Genomic DNA, 15,827 nt, shown 5'->3' with positions numbered 1-15,827 from the left:
TTTGATAGGGTCCCACACGTCCCGCTGCTCCACAAACTCGAGTCTAACGGGATTCAACGAAAAATCCTACACTGGATCAAGGCGTTCCTATCAGACAGATCCTTCCAAGTGAGAATAAGCTCGACCTACTCTTCTCCAGCGCCGGTCTCCTTTGGGGTTCCTCAAGGCTCCGTTTTCGGACCAGTGCTGTTTCCGCTATATATCCACGGCCTTCCAGATGTTCTTGTAAGTCCATGTCTACTTTTTGCGGACGACTTGAAATCCTGGAGTTGCAATGATGGTGCCCTCCAAATGTATGTAGGCGCTGCAAAGCAATGGTCGTTGCTCTGGTACCTTACTTTGAATGATGAACTGTGTCCGTATGTCTTTTGGAGGGGACTCATCGAATGCTTTCGTCATGCGTCGTGAGAAAGGGCCAGAAAACATCATGAGGATAGACACCAAAAGGGATTTCGGCATCTGACTCCTCCAAAAATTGTCCCTCTCCCTGAGGGGGACCATGAGGAATCGGACCAAGGTTTTCGACATTTTACGGATGATCCGAAGCACCTTCTTCCGTATTACTCTCATGGGCTTCTAACTATATTATGTGGCCTACGTCCGACCGCTTCTGAAATACACCAACCAAGTTGTCTACTCAGAATGCACGAAAGACATCATCCTCACTGAGCGTGTTCAGCGAGCCACTACGAAAAGTTTGCCGGCCTCAAATGTGTGGACTACGAACCGCGTCTCGTAGTGTTTGACCTCTTTCTCCTTGAGTATCATCGCCTCCGAAGGGACCTAATTATTACGTATTCCCCGTTTGAAGAAACCTTGGCTAACATGTTTTTCACCATTGACCCGACAAACGCACGGCGGGGACATGGTAAGAAGATTTTCTAGCTCAGAGCGCACACATTCATTAGACAAAAAGTTTTTCTTATTTCCGGTGGTGGCTGCGTGAAATTGCCTTTCTCCGGCGGTCGTCCACACTCCTTCTAGAACCCAGTTCAAAGCGAGTCCTCGCGCTGGCAAGCATACTGTCTCGCTCTGAGAGCATAAAGGGCAGTGCTGCACCTGTTTTTCGCTTGTACCTTTCAGGAGAGCGATAGCCACTGGAAAACAAGGACAAAACCGACCCGAGAAACTTTAGAAAAAGCCGCGATCCTGTGTAACAATCCGCGAATCCGCGAATCCGTGAATCTGGTATGTTATTTGGATGCCACCCAGACAGAATATTGGAAATCGGTTTCATTTTAACCTCGGACAAACTTCGCTCCCTTTCGCCAGCTTTTTATAGCACAGCGCTTGTTTCGTGTGCATTGTGCACAAATCATGATGACCACCTTTGAAAGGACCCCACTTTGTGCCCAAGTAGCCTGAAATATTTCCAGGTTTTTCCTTAGCGCGTGCTGACATGTCCACTGTAACGATTGTCTTTCCATTGTGTACCGCAGCAAGGTAGTCCCCGAAGGAATTCAAGCTGAACCATGCGAGAGCTGCATCCATAGGAACTGCAATGGTCTCTCCAACTGCCGGTATAGGCTCATCTCAGGGGTTCTTGTGTATACTCTGCATTATAAAGGCAGATCCTGAAGTACAATCTAGATCTAACCCTTCGTTGCCTCTTGCGCTCTCTATCTTTATAACTCCATCGACCACACCTATGCATTTGCTCCGAAACCGAGGTTCTCCCACCTGCGGTATCTCCACCAACTCCCAACCATCGGCACCCTGAAATACTTTCAAAAACAAGGCTTTCTCCCCAGCGCTGCCAATGATATACGTTCTTCTTTTCAATCGGCCATCAAAGGACTGAAAAGGATCGGTGCTTTTTGCTCACCGATGCGATGTATTCACCAGATGACCCACCGAATTCTGGGAACCTTAAGTGTGTAAAGCTCCTTGTGCCAGTTCTAGGCGGTAAATGAGAACGTGTGGCCAGACTGCGCAATTAGGGTTTCTCTATTATTTGCCTCCGATGGCGATGCAAAAACCGTCCTTTTAGCCAACTTCTCTGGACCCGTTTCTCCCGTCCAAGTTCATCCGCTGGATCTTCACATCGAAGTTCTACCGGGCTCTTCGTTCATCGGGTGAAGCAGGGCCATAGACCACTTACTTTTAGTTGGTTCCGGACGGTGACGCCTGGGATGTTTAGCCTCTACCATTCTCCCGTTGACAATGCGCCTCCTGCCTCTAAAATCCAAAGGAAAACGATAACCCCAAATTTGAGCAGCTTTAAACAATGCACCTTCAGCAATGCACCCCTGAACTGCTCGGCCACCCATCTAAATCCTCAAATGAGCCTCCAACGGAGAGGATACTGTTGATTGGAGAGGCAGAACACAGAACCGCGTAGTCGAAAGCCCTCATGCAAGTATCTATTTGAGAGTCCGTTGATAAATGAGTCAGAGATCTTGTGATCAGACATTATGCGCCGTTTGTTTTGAAAAAGTTTGAAATGAGTGTTGTAGAAAATCGTTGATCCAAATATCCTGGAGATGGCGCTTATCGTAACAACGTAGTACCATATTGCAGCGTTACAGCACTAGGTATACGTGACCCAAAATTTGGGATTCGTGAAACGCGCTTTAAAATCCTTTGAATTTTTGTCCAACATCGAAACTCAACGGAACTTCTGGAATAACGAAGACACCGCTGCAGATTTGATAACCTAATGTTGGTTTGATGTCATAGTTTATGTAGGCCAATGACCGAGTGCGCAGGGGCGCTCCGGTGACTTTTTACTTTTGTTTAAAAACCATAGTATACGAGGACAGACTCAACGCAGTTCTATGTAGCCATAATGCGACAGTACAGCAGTAAGCCGGGTCCAAATGTCATATTTTATGCATCGAGTGAATAATGCGGACTCACTTATCAACTCTTCGACATCCTTGTTGTCACTACTACGCCTCAAGACCAAGTGATTTGGCGAGTTCGAAGGTCCTGATTCTCGATAGAAGACCCGTTTCCCACAAGTTTTTTTACCCCGCCTATAGTCTTATCATAGTCGGAAGACCACATTGTTCAACGTAGGCTGCGACCTTGATGTAGCGCAGGTAATTTATCTGAAAGATCACCTTTAAGACTGCCTTCTTTTTAGTTTGGAAACAGAAACTACCCATTTCTACTGTCACTAAAATTCTCCGCCAACTTTGGCAGAAAAAACTCACTCAGGCTGCTAGTTGGATGTATTAGTTTTTCCAACACTTGCGTATGTGGAGCGAGTTCGCCCTTACTACCCTGGCACTGTCCTTGAAAGCAGTTTGTGCGACAGCAATGATATACATCATTGCTCTAGTTAGGCAGGACGCGTACACTCCGACAAATGAGATTTGTTGGTATTTAGACCCAATACTCCGGTTCGGACGTCTACCACATCCTCCTTGATGTAGTTTGTTAAGATCAACGATTCTGAACGTCCGACCCGACAGTGACGCGGGAACACGTCAAGATTGGGTGGGGACCGCTACTTCGGCGTTGTCAGCGGAAACGCTGACTTTTATTCGCGAATCCCCAACGTACGCCTCTACAGAATTGCTTTTATTAGAAGACGCCTCAACACCTGCTCTTCACAAATTTATACAAATGTATACAATTCTGATGGTGGAAGATGTGGAAGGACTGCTAAGCTTGCTTCGGTGGCAATTATTACGTCACTTTCAAGGGAGGGAGCTGGGGGCTAGTAGCTGGAACGTAACGGTTTTATTGATTAACAGAAAGTTTGGCGTAACCAATTTTGGCTTTTAAGTGTGCCTGTTAGATGGCACGAGAAATTGTATCTGTTAACCTAACGTAACCCGTTGTCATCAGGAGCAGCATGAAAGCACTTAAGTCAATATCACTTACTCTGAGCTATAATAAAGTGGATTCCGGTTGGATTCCGGTGGTGTGTGTAACAAACTCCTCGTCGTAAATGTAGCGCAGGACGCTTTAAACGTGCATAGAAATGGGTGTACGCGAAGGCTGGTAGCAGGCACGGACAGCCTGTCTCTCAGTTAACTCCTAATGGTGGCCGGCAAATTATACCACGTGTACCAGGGGTTGTACTTTAGGCGATACGAATCAGCTCAAGAGGAGCCAGATTGAGACAAGACCTCCATTTCGACATCTGTAAAACGAGAATAGAATAAAGACTCTAAGCGACGTGCGATCGGGAGGGCTATGAGAATTTTTTAATGATGCCCGTGATGTGCGCCATGCCTGAAAACTCCTAGGATACTTTCCTGTTTGGCGTGGCCTTCTACAACCAATCGCTGCAGTATTGACACAATTCTATGAATTAGGAACCGCAAACCATTTTGTAGGCAATACAGACCTACTGTGAGCTTTTAACCAAAAGGGATTTCACTGATACTCCGGTCACCAAAAGGAAAAAATACGACTGCATTTTTGTGCAATGCAGGTGATTGGAACAACAGTCATTATTCTACAGTTATTGACAAGCTTAAAATAAAAAGTAAGTTTTTGGAATCTGCCACCAGTCCCTGCGTTCTTTTATTTTCATTCTCACTTCAAGCGTCCCAAGCCACTTGTACGACAGAACACCGGAACAAAACCTCAGTCCGCCCAGGCGCTGAGCAAGGTGTAAAGGCCTAAGTGTTCTCGAAACACTTCCGGCTACGAAGAACTATTCTCCCGGCAACCACCCAGCAACTTCATATCGGTGAAATTCGGTTAAATTTGAACTACTATCAATAAGTGACGATGGTGAGATTGCGTGACCCAATCATGAAGACTGCACCTGTGAAGAGCCGGAGGGAGCCTTGAAGCCGTATCAACTAACGGTCAGCCGGTATATGCTCTTACACTTGACAATTATCTTATCATTCCTTTTACCGAAGTATTGCCGTTTTTACATCCTTCATCTACAAAATCATGCGTGCACTATACTACACATGATTGTGGTTACTATAAGCCTTCGTATGAAGTTGACGAGAATCGATTTGTCCTTGCATTCACAATCCCTATGTTGACTCTTTTGATCAAAGACCTCTAGCTGAGGAAATTCAGTCTCCAGACGGCATCGTTTCCGGGTCCCCTAGAGACCGAATCGTGCCGTTTTAGTGATGGCTGTCACTGCCATACACAGGCCGGTGAAATCCATCATTATTAGCCTTGTAACGTTCACTTGGCCTTCTGCTGTCTTATCTGTTACTTAATATATACAGCCATACTTTGGACCTTGGAAGAATAACTGCAAGCGATAGTACTTTTGATCCACTGAGCCTTTCCGGGTTTGCAGAACTTCAGCGCACTAATATTCAGCGGCACCCCTGTTGCTTTATCAACACAGTTGGCACTCCCCTTTCGAGGAATCGACATAAGTTTCTGCAATGGCAAACGTTTATTAGCTCGAGGAACTTTCGTTACTGAATCCTCCCCATAAACCAGTGGATTTACCAGGTTTTATTATCCGTCGTGATTCCGGAGTAAAATACGGTATTTCTCCCTGCTGTGAAGTTGGTTACTTCATTATTTTCCCTCCGATTCCCCTGACTCTCGCTAATGGTTTTTTGAGTTCACAAATTTTCATCAACCGTCATCAGTTTTGGTTCATATCGGTCGAGCATTTATCTACAGAGTGCTTATTTCCATCCAGTTTCATTGAATTAGCCTACGATTTCCGACAAATCGGGAATAACCACTATGTTGTTAACATACCTCTCAAGTTTGCCTTTTAATTTACTTTTCGCTGATCGCAGTGTTTTCCGGGGCCAATCTAATCATGCTTTGTTTTTCTACCGCTCACAATTTGGTAAATTGACCTATTATTCTAGCGAGTAGATTTGTGAGCAAGTGGAAGCCAAAAGATCATACACAGATATGCTAAGGAAATATCTCTGGAACTAAAAATGCATGGAAGCGAAAAGGTGCTATGTAGAAACTTCAGCGTATGTAGTACGGGTTAAAACAAGAACTGCATTCCTTGCTTAAATACTCTGAATAAGTTCTTCAGACAAGAAATTTGCATTTTCCTTATCCGAAAGCCCAGGTAAAGAAATGCTGCAAACGGAGCGAAAAATTTGGATCGGTCCTTGTCTAAGGAATTATTTTTATATGCAGATCGCGATATGCAAACAACAGACCCTAACTTACCTTGCAACCGTTACTGAGGCGTGACAGAATCTTCATTACCCATACTCATTCTAAACTCCATGCCTATTGAAGAGGGTTCCCCGGTTCCACGCTTGTGTCCATTTGAACAGACGACTAAAGACTCAAGTGCCATACGATATTTCCAGTTGCAGTCAGTTTGTTAATCTAGGAAAGACCTCGATGGGCAACAAAGTTATGAAAAACCAACTTTTCATTATTGAGGACGCCAGGTTTTATGACACTGTCAAGGACAAAGCTCGGCTAGTAAAAACTATTCATAACATTCGCTTCCTGCTTATAAGGCCGTGAGTCAAAGGCAACTTACTCGCTTAAATGTACTGTTCTGTAAGTAAATAATGATAGGTTTGTCTCGCAACCTGTAGCGAACATGTCGATTGAGACATTATCAAGTCAATATAGTCTGAACGCGGCATGCGACCGAATGAGAAAGAGGGTACGTCAAACGAGATATGTTGATTAGGTGAATTCAGCGCGGTTGCGGGGACCAGAAAAACACGGAAAATGGGCACAATGGAAACGGCTGACTCAAACGAATATTTGAAAAAATAACTGGTCTTGAGTGACGGCAGTTTTGAACGACTTAAACCTGAATATCCCGTTTGGTCTGTTATCCAGCTTTCTCTCCAAAATTTATTCTGGAAATGAATAGGTCGCATAAACGAGCGGTTCGGATCAGCCCCCTATTGTTTCCGGTTTAAGCTTTAGGTAAGTGCACCCGTTGATTGCTCATAGTTCGCTCTTCAAGTGAAACATGATGCAGACAGAAATTAAGGAATTGCGCTAACCTGATTGGTACCGATTTTGGGGAATTTTCAACAATATTAATAGTTTATTTTGAAATGAGACAACATACTTCACGTTCCTTAAGGCAAATGTTCATTTGATTGATCACCTAGACAAATCCTACATCACCGCAGCATTGCTTCCGAAGTTCGCGCAGAAAGCTTTCTTTGGCACACGTTTTACCGCCTTTCCCCCCTTACCGCATGGGAACGAGTGGCCTCTGAATACTGAAAATAGGTGTACGCAAGGCAGCCACATTGATTGGTAAAATATGCACGTGCAGGTTCCGGCCGAGGTGTTTACTGTCTGAGAACATCTGGGGGTTTGTACCACAAACTGACTGTTACTAACAACGGGCTTCTCACCTTGAAGCGATCTGTCTGCTTGTATAGCAGATTTGGCGTGCATATTCCAATGTGCCTGAGAACCTGATTAGCGGCGTCTGTCGTCATCCGGGAAACCGCACGTTGAACGTAGATATCTCCCTCCCGAATTTCTCGACGGTCACAACAATAAGTGGTGTGCATTCCATATTCCCGCATTAGCCATTCGCTGTGATGAGCGACCTTCAGAAAGGCATGCTCTAGGCTATCTGAGTGATGCACGCGCCTCTTCAAAGGCCCGTTGGCGTTCTCCAGGCGGTTGTTGGTCACTTTCCCAAAATGTACCAACCCGCGTTGTGCATGAATGGCCCACTTTCGAGTGATATGGAGCCAGTGGGCAGTCAAATAAGAGACAAAACTAGGATCTGTTGGCCTCAAGATTTGCAAATCGTGGCGAAATCTATAGGATTAGTGTTTGGTGCACAGTCACTTACTCAGCTGCATTATCAAAGTGGAATGTGTCGACTGTGGTTGGAAATTGTCTGCAAAAGTTACACCAAAGCTATGAAACATACGTCCTTCCGGATGGCTTGCCGTGCGTGAAAATAGCACAGCATTACGTCGCAGCCAAATACGGCTTTGGCAGCCCGCATCTGTGAAGTCATTTTGTCCATGACGAACGTTTTGACTGCATATTGTCCACCCACCATATCCTTGAACAAGCTGAACAGCTTGCGCAATGGCGCAAAATGCTCGCTTTCAACAAAGGCATACATGACGGGTCGACCGATCCCCATGCCATCTGTCACAAGGAATGTATAAAGCTTGTAACTTAACAGCGAACGTCAGTGGCTCGAAATTTATTTACCCAAGACGGTTAGTACCGTGTGTAGCATCAACGTTTACAACGTCCGGGAAACGTCTAAAGAGTGCTATCTGCTGCGTTCGAGAAAAGCACAGGTGACTATATCTGCCACCCTCCGATTCCACCAGCAGCACGCGACCGCACTCTCGAAACTTGGCTATGATGGACGACATGTCATCTAAGAAACCAACTAAAAGGTAACCAACGACCTACTTAACAATGGGGGTCGACACTTGACGCGATAGTTACGCACATCCTTGATAGTGAGTACCTTTCCAAAGTGGTCGGCGACGTACTGCCGAATCTCCGATGACGGAGCACCGTATTTCAAAAGGGTAGAACACTCCTTTAATTCATCATTTGTCAGTCGCCGGTTGATGGGGAGCCTGTCAAAAATAAACTTGCTGCGTGGATGGTTGTGCTCCAGGTAGTAGGAAGTAACCCTCAAGCAGTCATGGTACCGGCGAACGTGGAACCTTGCCGGACAATCAGTACGACGTGTGCTACAACGTATACACAGTCAACCATTAACTTACTAGGTGCGACGAATTCCACGGCTTCTGCTTCGTCTGCAGGGATGTCTGCTGCAACGGTAGGAGGCTTTTTCATACAAAAGTAGCGAATTGCTGCTCTTTTTGGAGTCTATACAGACGAAAACAACGAAATGTTTCGTCTGGTACTCTTTCAAAGCGACTTGAAATGCATTGAATGAGAAAAAACTTTGACGAGCTAAATTCTCCACAAAATCATCCTCCGCATTCACGTGCTCAGCCATAGCAGCCATTTAAAATATGAATATCCCGGGTCTTGAATATCGTGTGGATTGAGTAGATTTAAACAACTTTCAACAAAACTGCGGCCGTTTGATCTCATCTCATACGCACGAAAAATTACCATCAAATGTTAAAACTTTATGTTAAAGTTTTGCTCCTTCGAACCACGGTTTCAGAGAACGGCGTGCGTATTTTCGGCGTGCGTCTAGCCCACGGCCTGTGCTAGCGCCTACCACGCCCTGAGGAGCATTCACCATTGTTTGTCCTTTCTCCGGTTGTTGGTCTTTAGACGCATGTTTCCATATCAAAATCTTTACATACTTTGGGATTCACCTCATCTGACTGGAGCTGCTCTTGGCATGATTTTGAATGAGACGTTTCCCTCTTTTCTCCCATATTCTCCTGCCACTCTTTCGCATTCATCGCCGGCATTCATTTTTTTAAGTTTGTGAGCGTGCTCTTCAAAAATAAATGATTATATATATATCGCGTAATGGGTAGCAGTTTTTGGAAATTCTAATGCATTCTCTATGCGGCAGTGACAACAAGCATTCCACCAATACCGGGTCATGATCCAGACTTTCGACCAATCAGATTTCGGCTTGATACCGGACCAGCAAGCGTCCCAATTTTCGACCAATTTTGAGCGGGATAGGCTCTCGGCAGTAGCAGCTGTTACTGTGCCAGCACCCTGCTGCGGGCGGTAGAGCGGTATCCGTGTGGAATTCCGTCTAACCCCTGTAAAGGACGTCAAAGTCAAGATGATCAAACCGAATGTGGTATTTTGTGCACTAATTCACACAGTAGTGAACCGAGAGCAACCCTGGCGTTCAGCGATCACTGGCATTTTGGTTGTGCAGAATTACAAATGTGTAGCAGAAGTCCGTTGCAGTACCAGGAGCCGTATTGCAACAGAACTGTCACCGTCTCTCTTACTCTACCATTCGTGATACACAAATCGTTTTTTTTTAAAGGTTAACCCCATACAACGAGTAGATAGTCCAACGATTAGCGATGCTGCGTCTCGCACCATAAAACTTCGCGTGTGAATCGTCTGATAGAGCGAGATTCGAAGTTAAACCAGGAAATAAATCAAAGAAGTAGACAGTGACTCAGCCTGGATGTCACATGTAAATCTCAGGAGCAAATACACTGCACCTGCTTGTGACGATAGTGTAAGCTGGCAAAGTACCTCGTTCACAAAATTTACGACAGAACCCAAGCTTCCTTTGGACACGTCAATACCTGTGGTGTGTCAGACGTTATGTCCTCATCGGAAACCGATGGCGGTCTTATTGGCATGCCAAAAAATTCTTCGGACTTCTCTTTGAGCTATTCTACGTTCGTCACAGCCAGCTGTTGTAAAACAACACCTATCTTACGAACAGATGGCTCACCGTCAATCGGTCTTTATCACATCACACTCAAGCCTGTGACTATCGAATTCAGCCTGAATCTTTATACCACAATTTGGTCTCGGACAGTGGTGACATAAGCCCCAGAGCTGGTGTTTGCCGAAGGATCCAGTCGGGCCAACAGCAGTGCTTTCCGAGACACCAGAGGAGGGCATTGTGTTGTCATCCGGATCTACGGAGTTTGCTGCAGGTCGGACCCGTCTAATCACAATTCGTGATACTTCTAACGTAACCTCAACTAGGAAACAATAAACCGCCTATTATGCATCAATGAGGCTTGAACCTTCCGGCACTTGAGTGTTCGCCTCAACTGCTCACCTATCTGGTGGAGGTGAATAATAATAACGTTTTGGTAGAAAACCTGATACAGAATGGGTTGCGAGGTGTCCAGTTCAGTGGACCCGGTCGTGCTTCACTAAGTAAACAATAGACTTCCGGGTTGGTGGGACGATTTCTGATAACCAACAAGTCAGCTGCGGCGCGACCCTGCGTTTCCTTTTAGGGCAGTTACTGCTTGTGAATTTTTTCTATGATCCGCCCGTGTAAAGTCCATGAACGCTCTTCATTGTTGACCGAGCACCAGGACGAACTGCGGTCATTCGTCGATTACCTCAGCGTGCATTGGGCTCTACAAACGGTTTTACGGCTACACAGGAAAGTTTCCTAAAGCTTATGCCCTACGTTATAAAAAAATCTGGTGTAAAGTCACTCCATCAGTCCGGTCAGCAGACAGGATTAGCCAAAACCAGAAGAACTAGCAATTCTGCCTTCTGAAGGCCAGACCTGGGGCCCTAACTGTGTCCACCCCCGGATGCAACCTAATACATCTATGAATTACGTCTATTGGGAAGTCCCGAGAGAAGGGCACTATGGTAAGCATTCGCCAGAATCGCATTCAACCCATCCTCTTTAGTTAAACGTATCCCGGTGAAGTTTTGAATCTATGGTACGAGATCTGAGGGTGTCGTCAAGATCCCAACCAGGCCCCCAGACAATCTGTATTTATTGTTACTGCTTGCGACCCGACAGGGGTCCATCCAGATTCTGCAAAATGCGATTGTTATTTGATAAATGTAGCACGTGGCTGAGCCACGTGCTCCGGTGCCATGATTTATTTAAAAACCTTATTGTGGAGCGTGAACGGGGAAGGAGCGTGGTGCTTGTCTACCACAATCATTTCGAGGTAACTACACTTCCAGACACTCATTCAGGCAGTCTGAATAGGAATTAACAACAAGTGCACCACTGACATTGGTTGGCAGCCATGTATTGCAGCGTCTTCTACCAGGCGCAGTGGGGGCCACGTGGTCCCCATCCTGCAGGGCGAATAGCACCCAAACGTCTCGTAATCTCATTCATGCCTCTCTACCACCTGTCTGCTGCCACCACTCGGTGAAAATCACGGGAGCTTTTGGAGGGCTCTTCGTATACTATCACGCCTGGAAGTCTGAGACTACAACGAACTTACCATGTTCACAAACTTCTGAAGCATTTCTTGCTGCGCATGCGTGTTAAAGGAGGATAGACTGGTCATTTGAGTTAAATGCACAATATCGAAATTGTGGGTTGATTATACGTATGGCGTTGTTCTTGCACCTGACGGAGTGTGGAGATCTGGTCATCAAAACATTTGCCAAGTCGGAATCCAACTTGCTGCCCTCGAGTTAGTTTCACGAGCTACCATAAGGCGACGAAAGAGAAGTGACGTCGAGATTGTCGATGAGACCGGGGTCAAGATGACTCACTACGAGCTCCTTCTCTGAGAATGGGCACTACCACCCATTTTCTCCAGTTTTCCGGAACAACCTTTTTCCAAAATGCACGGCAGCTCGCTGGCGCTTGAGAGAAAACATGCAGTCATAAATCTCGGAAATCGTAAAGGGTTCCATGTTCACTGCTCAGGCTTCCACTTCAGCTGTGGTTTCCCGGGAACGGTCGTACGGATCAGCTGAAATAATCTAACATTCCTGGTTATCTGGACCTCTTCTATTTCCTCAATCTTCCATCTCCACCAATCCTTACCTTCGGTGTGCATGCTCACTTTCACTTGACGTCTGATAATTCGTCGGGCAAATTATGTCTTACCTTCGGTGTGCATGCTCACTTTCACTTGACGTCTGATAATTCGTCGGGCCAAATTATGTTCCCGACCGGCGGGAACATCTCTCCGAAATTCAAGCTGTGCCACTGTCCCCTCCAATATCCATCGCTTGAGTGTCGTGCTACCGAACTCCAAGTACTGTGTGAAGAGGTGCGATCTCGTTTCAGCATGAACTCACATCTGTGATGGAGCAATTTGAAGAGAGTCCAGAAGGCAATTCTGGTAAATTCTTCAGTCTTTCAGTTGTTTAACGATTTGTTCGCACCTTACGTGGCCATCGAATATGGGGTGAGAAGCGACTACGGACGAGCGCATGGTTGAAATCCATAAATGTGTTCTAAAACGAGCGACAGTCAATTACTAATCCACGCAATCGGTAACAGCGCGATCAATTTGAGTTTGTAGCCGGCAAGCCGTATAAGGCCAGACAACTTCGGTCATTTCGGAAGTTAGTACTGCATCAACGAAACCTGCAGTCAGCACATAGCTGCAGCAACCTGTCACCACTGTTTGTACTTACCGAGTCCCATCGATGTCAACCACTTAATCCAGTTTCAGATGCGTCAAGCCTGCCCCGGCAACCGCAACGAGCTTCGGAGCTTCAGATTCGCTGCAACAGGGCATTAAGGCGTTATAAAACTTTTCTTCGATTGTCTCAGAACTAGAGTCGCTTGGGGCGTAAGCAGACAACAAACAGACAGATCAACTCCCCGCTTGTGAGACTTTCATGGACGCTACTAGACGGACCGCACAGAGACGACTGCCAACGGCTATCCACCCCAGCGAGGATAATTCTGCCAGGTGACTTAGGACCATACGGATCCCTGCTCATCCTACCGCAGCAGCCTTTAGATTGCCCGAGGTGCATAGCGGGAAGCGAGTTCAGAGTGATGCGGCAGTTAGTCCAACCACTGCTTGCTTCTTGAATTCTTGTTTCTGATACAGCAAACATCATTGTCAGGCGAACTCACTGTGAGAACAAGAGCAGCTTGTTGTCCTGCTTGCCTCAGAGTGTAAACATTGATAGCAGCTAGATGGACCGGATGTCGAGGTTTGGAGAATGATTTTGGGATGCCTGAGGCTGTCAGTGCCGGCTGACGCGCAGATGTTGCAAAACAGACGCGGGTCGAACGGAGTCATCGGTGCTAACCAACGAACCTACAACGAGGGTTGTTAATGGAAGGAAGGGGACGTCGGCAGTAGTCTGTTTCCACTTACCCACCCTGCTGTGGGCACCAAGTAAGGCGACCCGGCTGTTAATACTACGCGCCGGTCGATGTGATATGAAATAATTTGTAAGTGTATGAATCCTAATTGTACATGGGCTGGTGTACTGCCAGGGCCCCCTCTCAAGCTGTTACCTTAACGTGGTGGTCGGGTGTGAGTGCCGGATTGATCTTGCGGTCCACAGTGGCTGGAACTTCGTTCCACAAGGTGCAACCATGTCCGGAGGCCCAAAGGGGAACAGTCAGACCAAGAGCAGTGAAACCACGTATTAGGAGTGTTCGTACTACGATGCGGTCTGGGGGTAGATTCGTACTGTCCTCTGTGACAGGAGTGTGAAGACAGTAAGGTGTTTCCCTCAGGCGACCAGCATGTCCATATTTATGGAAGCAGTGATGCTGCATTCCGCCGAGGAAGTACAGGTTAGAAAAGGTCGGCCACAAAAACCGCACACTCCGATCGCCTAGCTGCTGACCGTAACCGCCGGCGCATTATCCAATACGGTCGAAATACTTTTAAGACCAGAGTCCGGCGCTGCTCAAAAGGCGCCTGTTATGCGCATCGTCATCAGGAGTGAGACAGTACTGCCTTATTCCCTGCGCCCTCGGGTTAGGCCAACCCCCTGCAGCCGAACAGGTCAGGCTCTTGAGTCACCGGGTCCGAGAAGAGTCCCCTAAGAAAACCCTACTGTCCGATACCCCGTGGGTTATACTTTTGAGTCAGAGGCTGGGGGCAAAGTCCCCGAACAAAACCCTACGTCCTCCCACTGCCTTGTGCGTCAGACTTTTGAGTCAAAGGTTTAAGGTGGGATACCTCAACCAAACCCCCTTCCTGGGTCTGGGCAACCTGGAAGCATCATTCAGCCGCACAGTTCTGTGTCCACCAATGTCCCTCCCCAACCCCTTCTCATCACACAAACAAACGTCGCTGGGCCATGTGACTGTCAGTTATCTGACCTTATGCTCCTCGCTGCTTACTAACGATAAACAAAACAACATCATTCTTAATCCACGAGATCTTTTCTATACAGGAGTTTTCAACATCCATACTATATGTCAAACTGGTAAACAGGAAATGCCTGCTGAAACCTTATACTCCCTTAAAATTGATGTATTCTGTGCTTCCTGAGCACGCATACAAGACCCAAGCGTGTTTATGCATCGCAGACCTCCAAGAATGAAATCAGCTCTCAGATTTCTCCCTCCGTGTGTCCGGTGACCCAGAAACGATGACTTGTGGAAAGTATGGCGTGGGAGTTGCACTCAGCCCCAGAGCTGAATGCGCTTTGCCGGATTAGATGATAATAATCATTCAGCTGTAACACACTTTTGGTGCCACCCAAAAGGAGCACGAGGGTTGGGATACTGTCAGGTTGCCCAAGCCTAGACAGAAGTCGGGAGGCAGAGGTCGGGTTCGAAGCACAGACCTTCCGGTCAGTAATTCGCGCTCTAACCACTTGAGCGGTCTCGCCCCTGCTGGATTGGATTTCAGTTATCTAGTTATCTAGTTCAATCAACCTCAATGCCTCGGCATAAAAAGCGGTGCCTGTTTGTAGTGTCGGCTTATGCCCCAACGGACTGCAGTTCTGAGGCGAAGAATACTTTCTATCGAGAACTATCCGGGCTCATTCGTCAAGCAAAAAGCACTGACATCGTGATCCTTGCAGGCGATATGAATTCTAACGTAGACCGTCTCAGCACCTTCGAATCACATTTGGGCGGTCGATTCGAAGTCGATGCTCGCCACACATGCAACGGAGATTGACTCCTTCAGTTGTGCGCTGATCGTGAACTGTTTCTGGTAAGTACGAAATTTCAACGTAAACGTTCGGACTGCGCAACCTGGAGGCCACCAACTACAAATCAACCGTAGACCTAGTTGGACCACGTGGCCATCAGCCACTGGTAGAGAGCCACAATTCAAGACCGCCGTTCCTTCTGGGGCACACTAGTTGATTCCGATCACTCCATGGTGCGTGCACGCTTGACAGTTCGTTTCCCTTCAGGCCCTCTAAAGTCGGCAAGAAGCATGCCACTCCACTGTCTTCTAAGAACTACCATAGCACGACAGTATCGATTTGTGCTAGCCCAACAACTCTCCACAGTACATTAATGCTGTGGTGGCAGTGCGCATGTGGATGAAACGTGGGAAAATGTGAGAAGAGCTATGTTAGCGGCGTTGTCTGTCCGACTTCTCCGATTCGACCACAAGACCACTGGATATCGCGAGATCGTTATC

At 46.8% G+C, this 15,827-nt stretch overlaps 2 protein-coding genes across 2 annotated transcripts; both read right to left on the bottom strand.

The window, feature by feature from the left end:
- Window positions 1–1,233: 1,233 nt before the first annotated feature.
- Window positions 1,234–1,491, bottom strand: T265_02857 (hypothetical protein; the record flags this gene model as incomplete). The annotated part of the gene is made up of 1 exon (XM_009167201.1): window positions 1,234–1,491. The coding sequence occupies one exon, from the start codon at window positions 1,489–1,491 to the stop codon at window positions 1,234–1,236; it is 258 nt and encodes an 85-aa protein (XP_009165465.1).
- A 611-nt stretch (window positions 1,492–2,102) lies between these two features.
- T265_13107 (hypothetical protein) lies at window positions 2,103–7,146 on the bottom strand (the record flags this gene model as incomplete). Its single annotated transcript, XM_009167218.1, has 2 exons — window positions 2,103–2,178; window positions 7,013–7,146. Coding segments are annotated over 2 exons (210 nt in total), but the record flags the coding sequence as incomplete, so codon positions are not given.
- Between the last annotated feature and the right edge of the window lie 8,681 nt (window positions 7,147–15,827).

Source organism: Opisthorchis viverrini (assembly GCF_000715545.1).
Source record: "Opisthorchis viverrini unplaced genomic scaffold opera_v5_37, whole genome shotgun sequence".
NCBI lineage: Eukaryota > Metazoa > Platyhelminthes > Trematoda > Opisthorchiida > Opisthorchiidae > Opisthorchis > Opisthorchis viverrini.
Note: the sequence above shows the minus strand (reverse complement) of the source record. Positions and strands in the feature narration are given on the sequence as shown.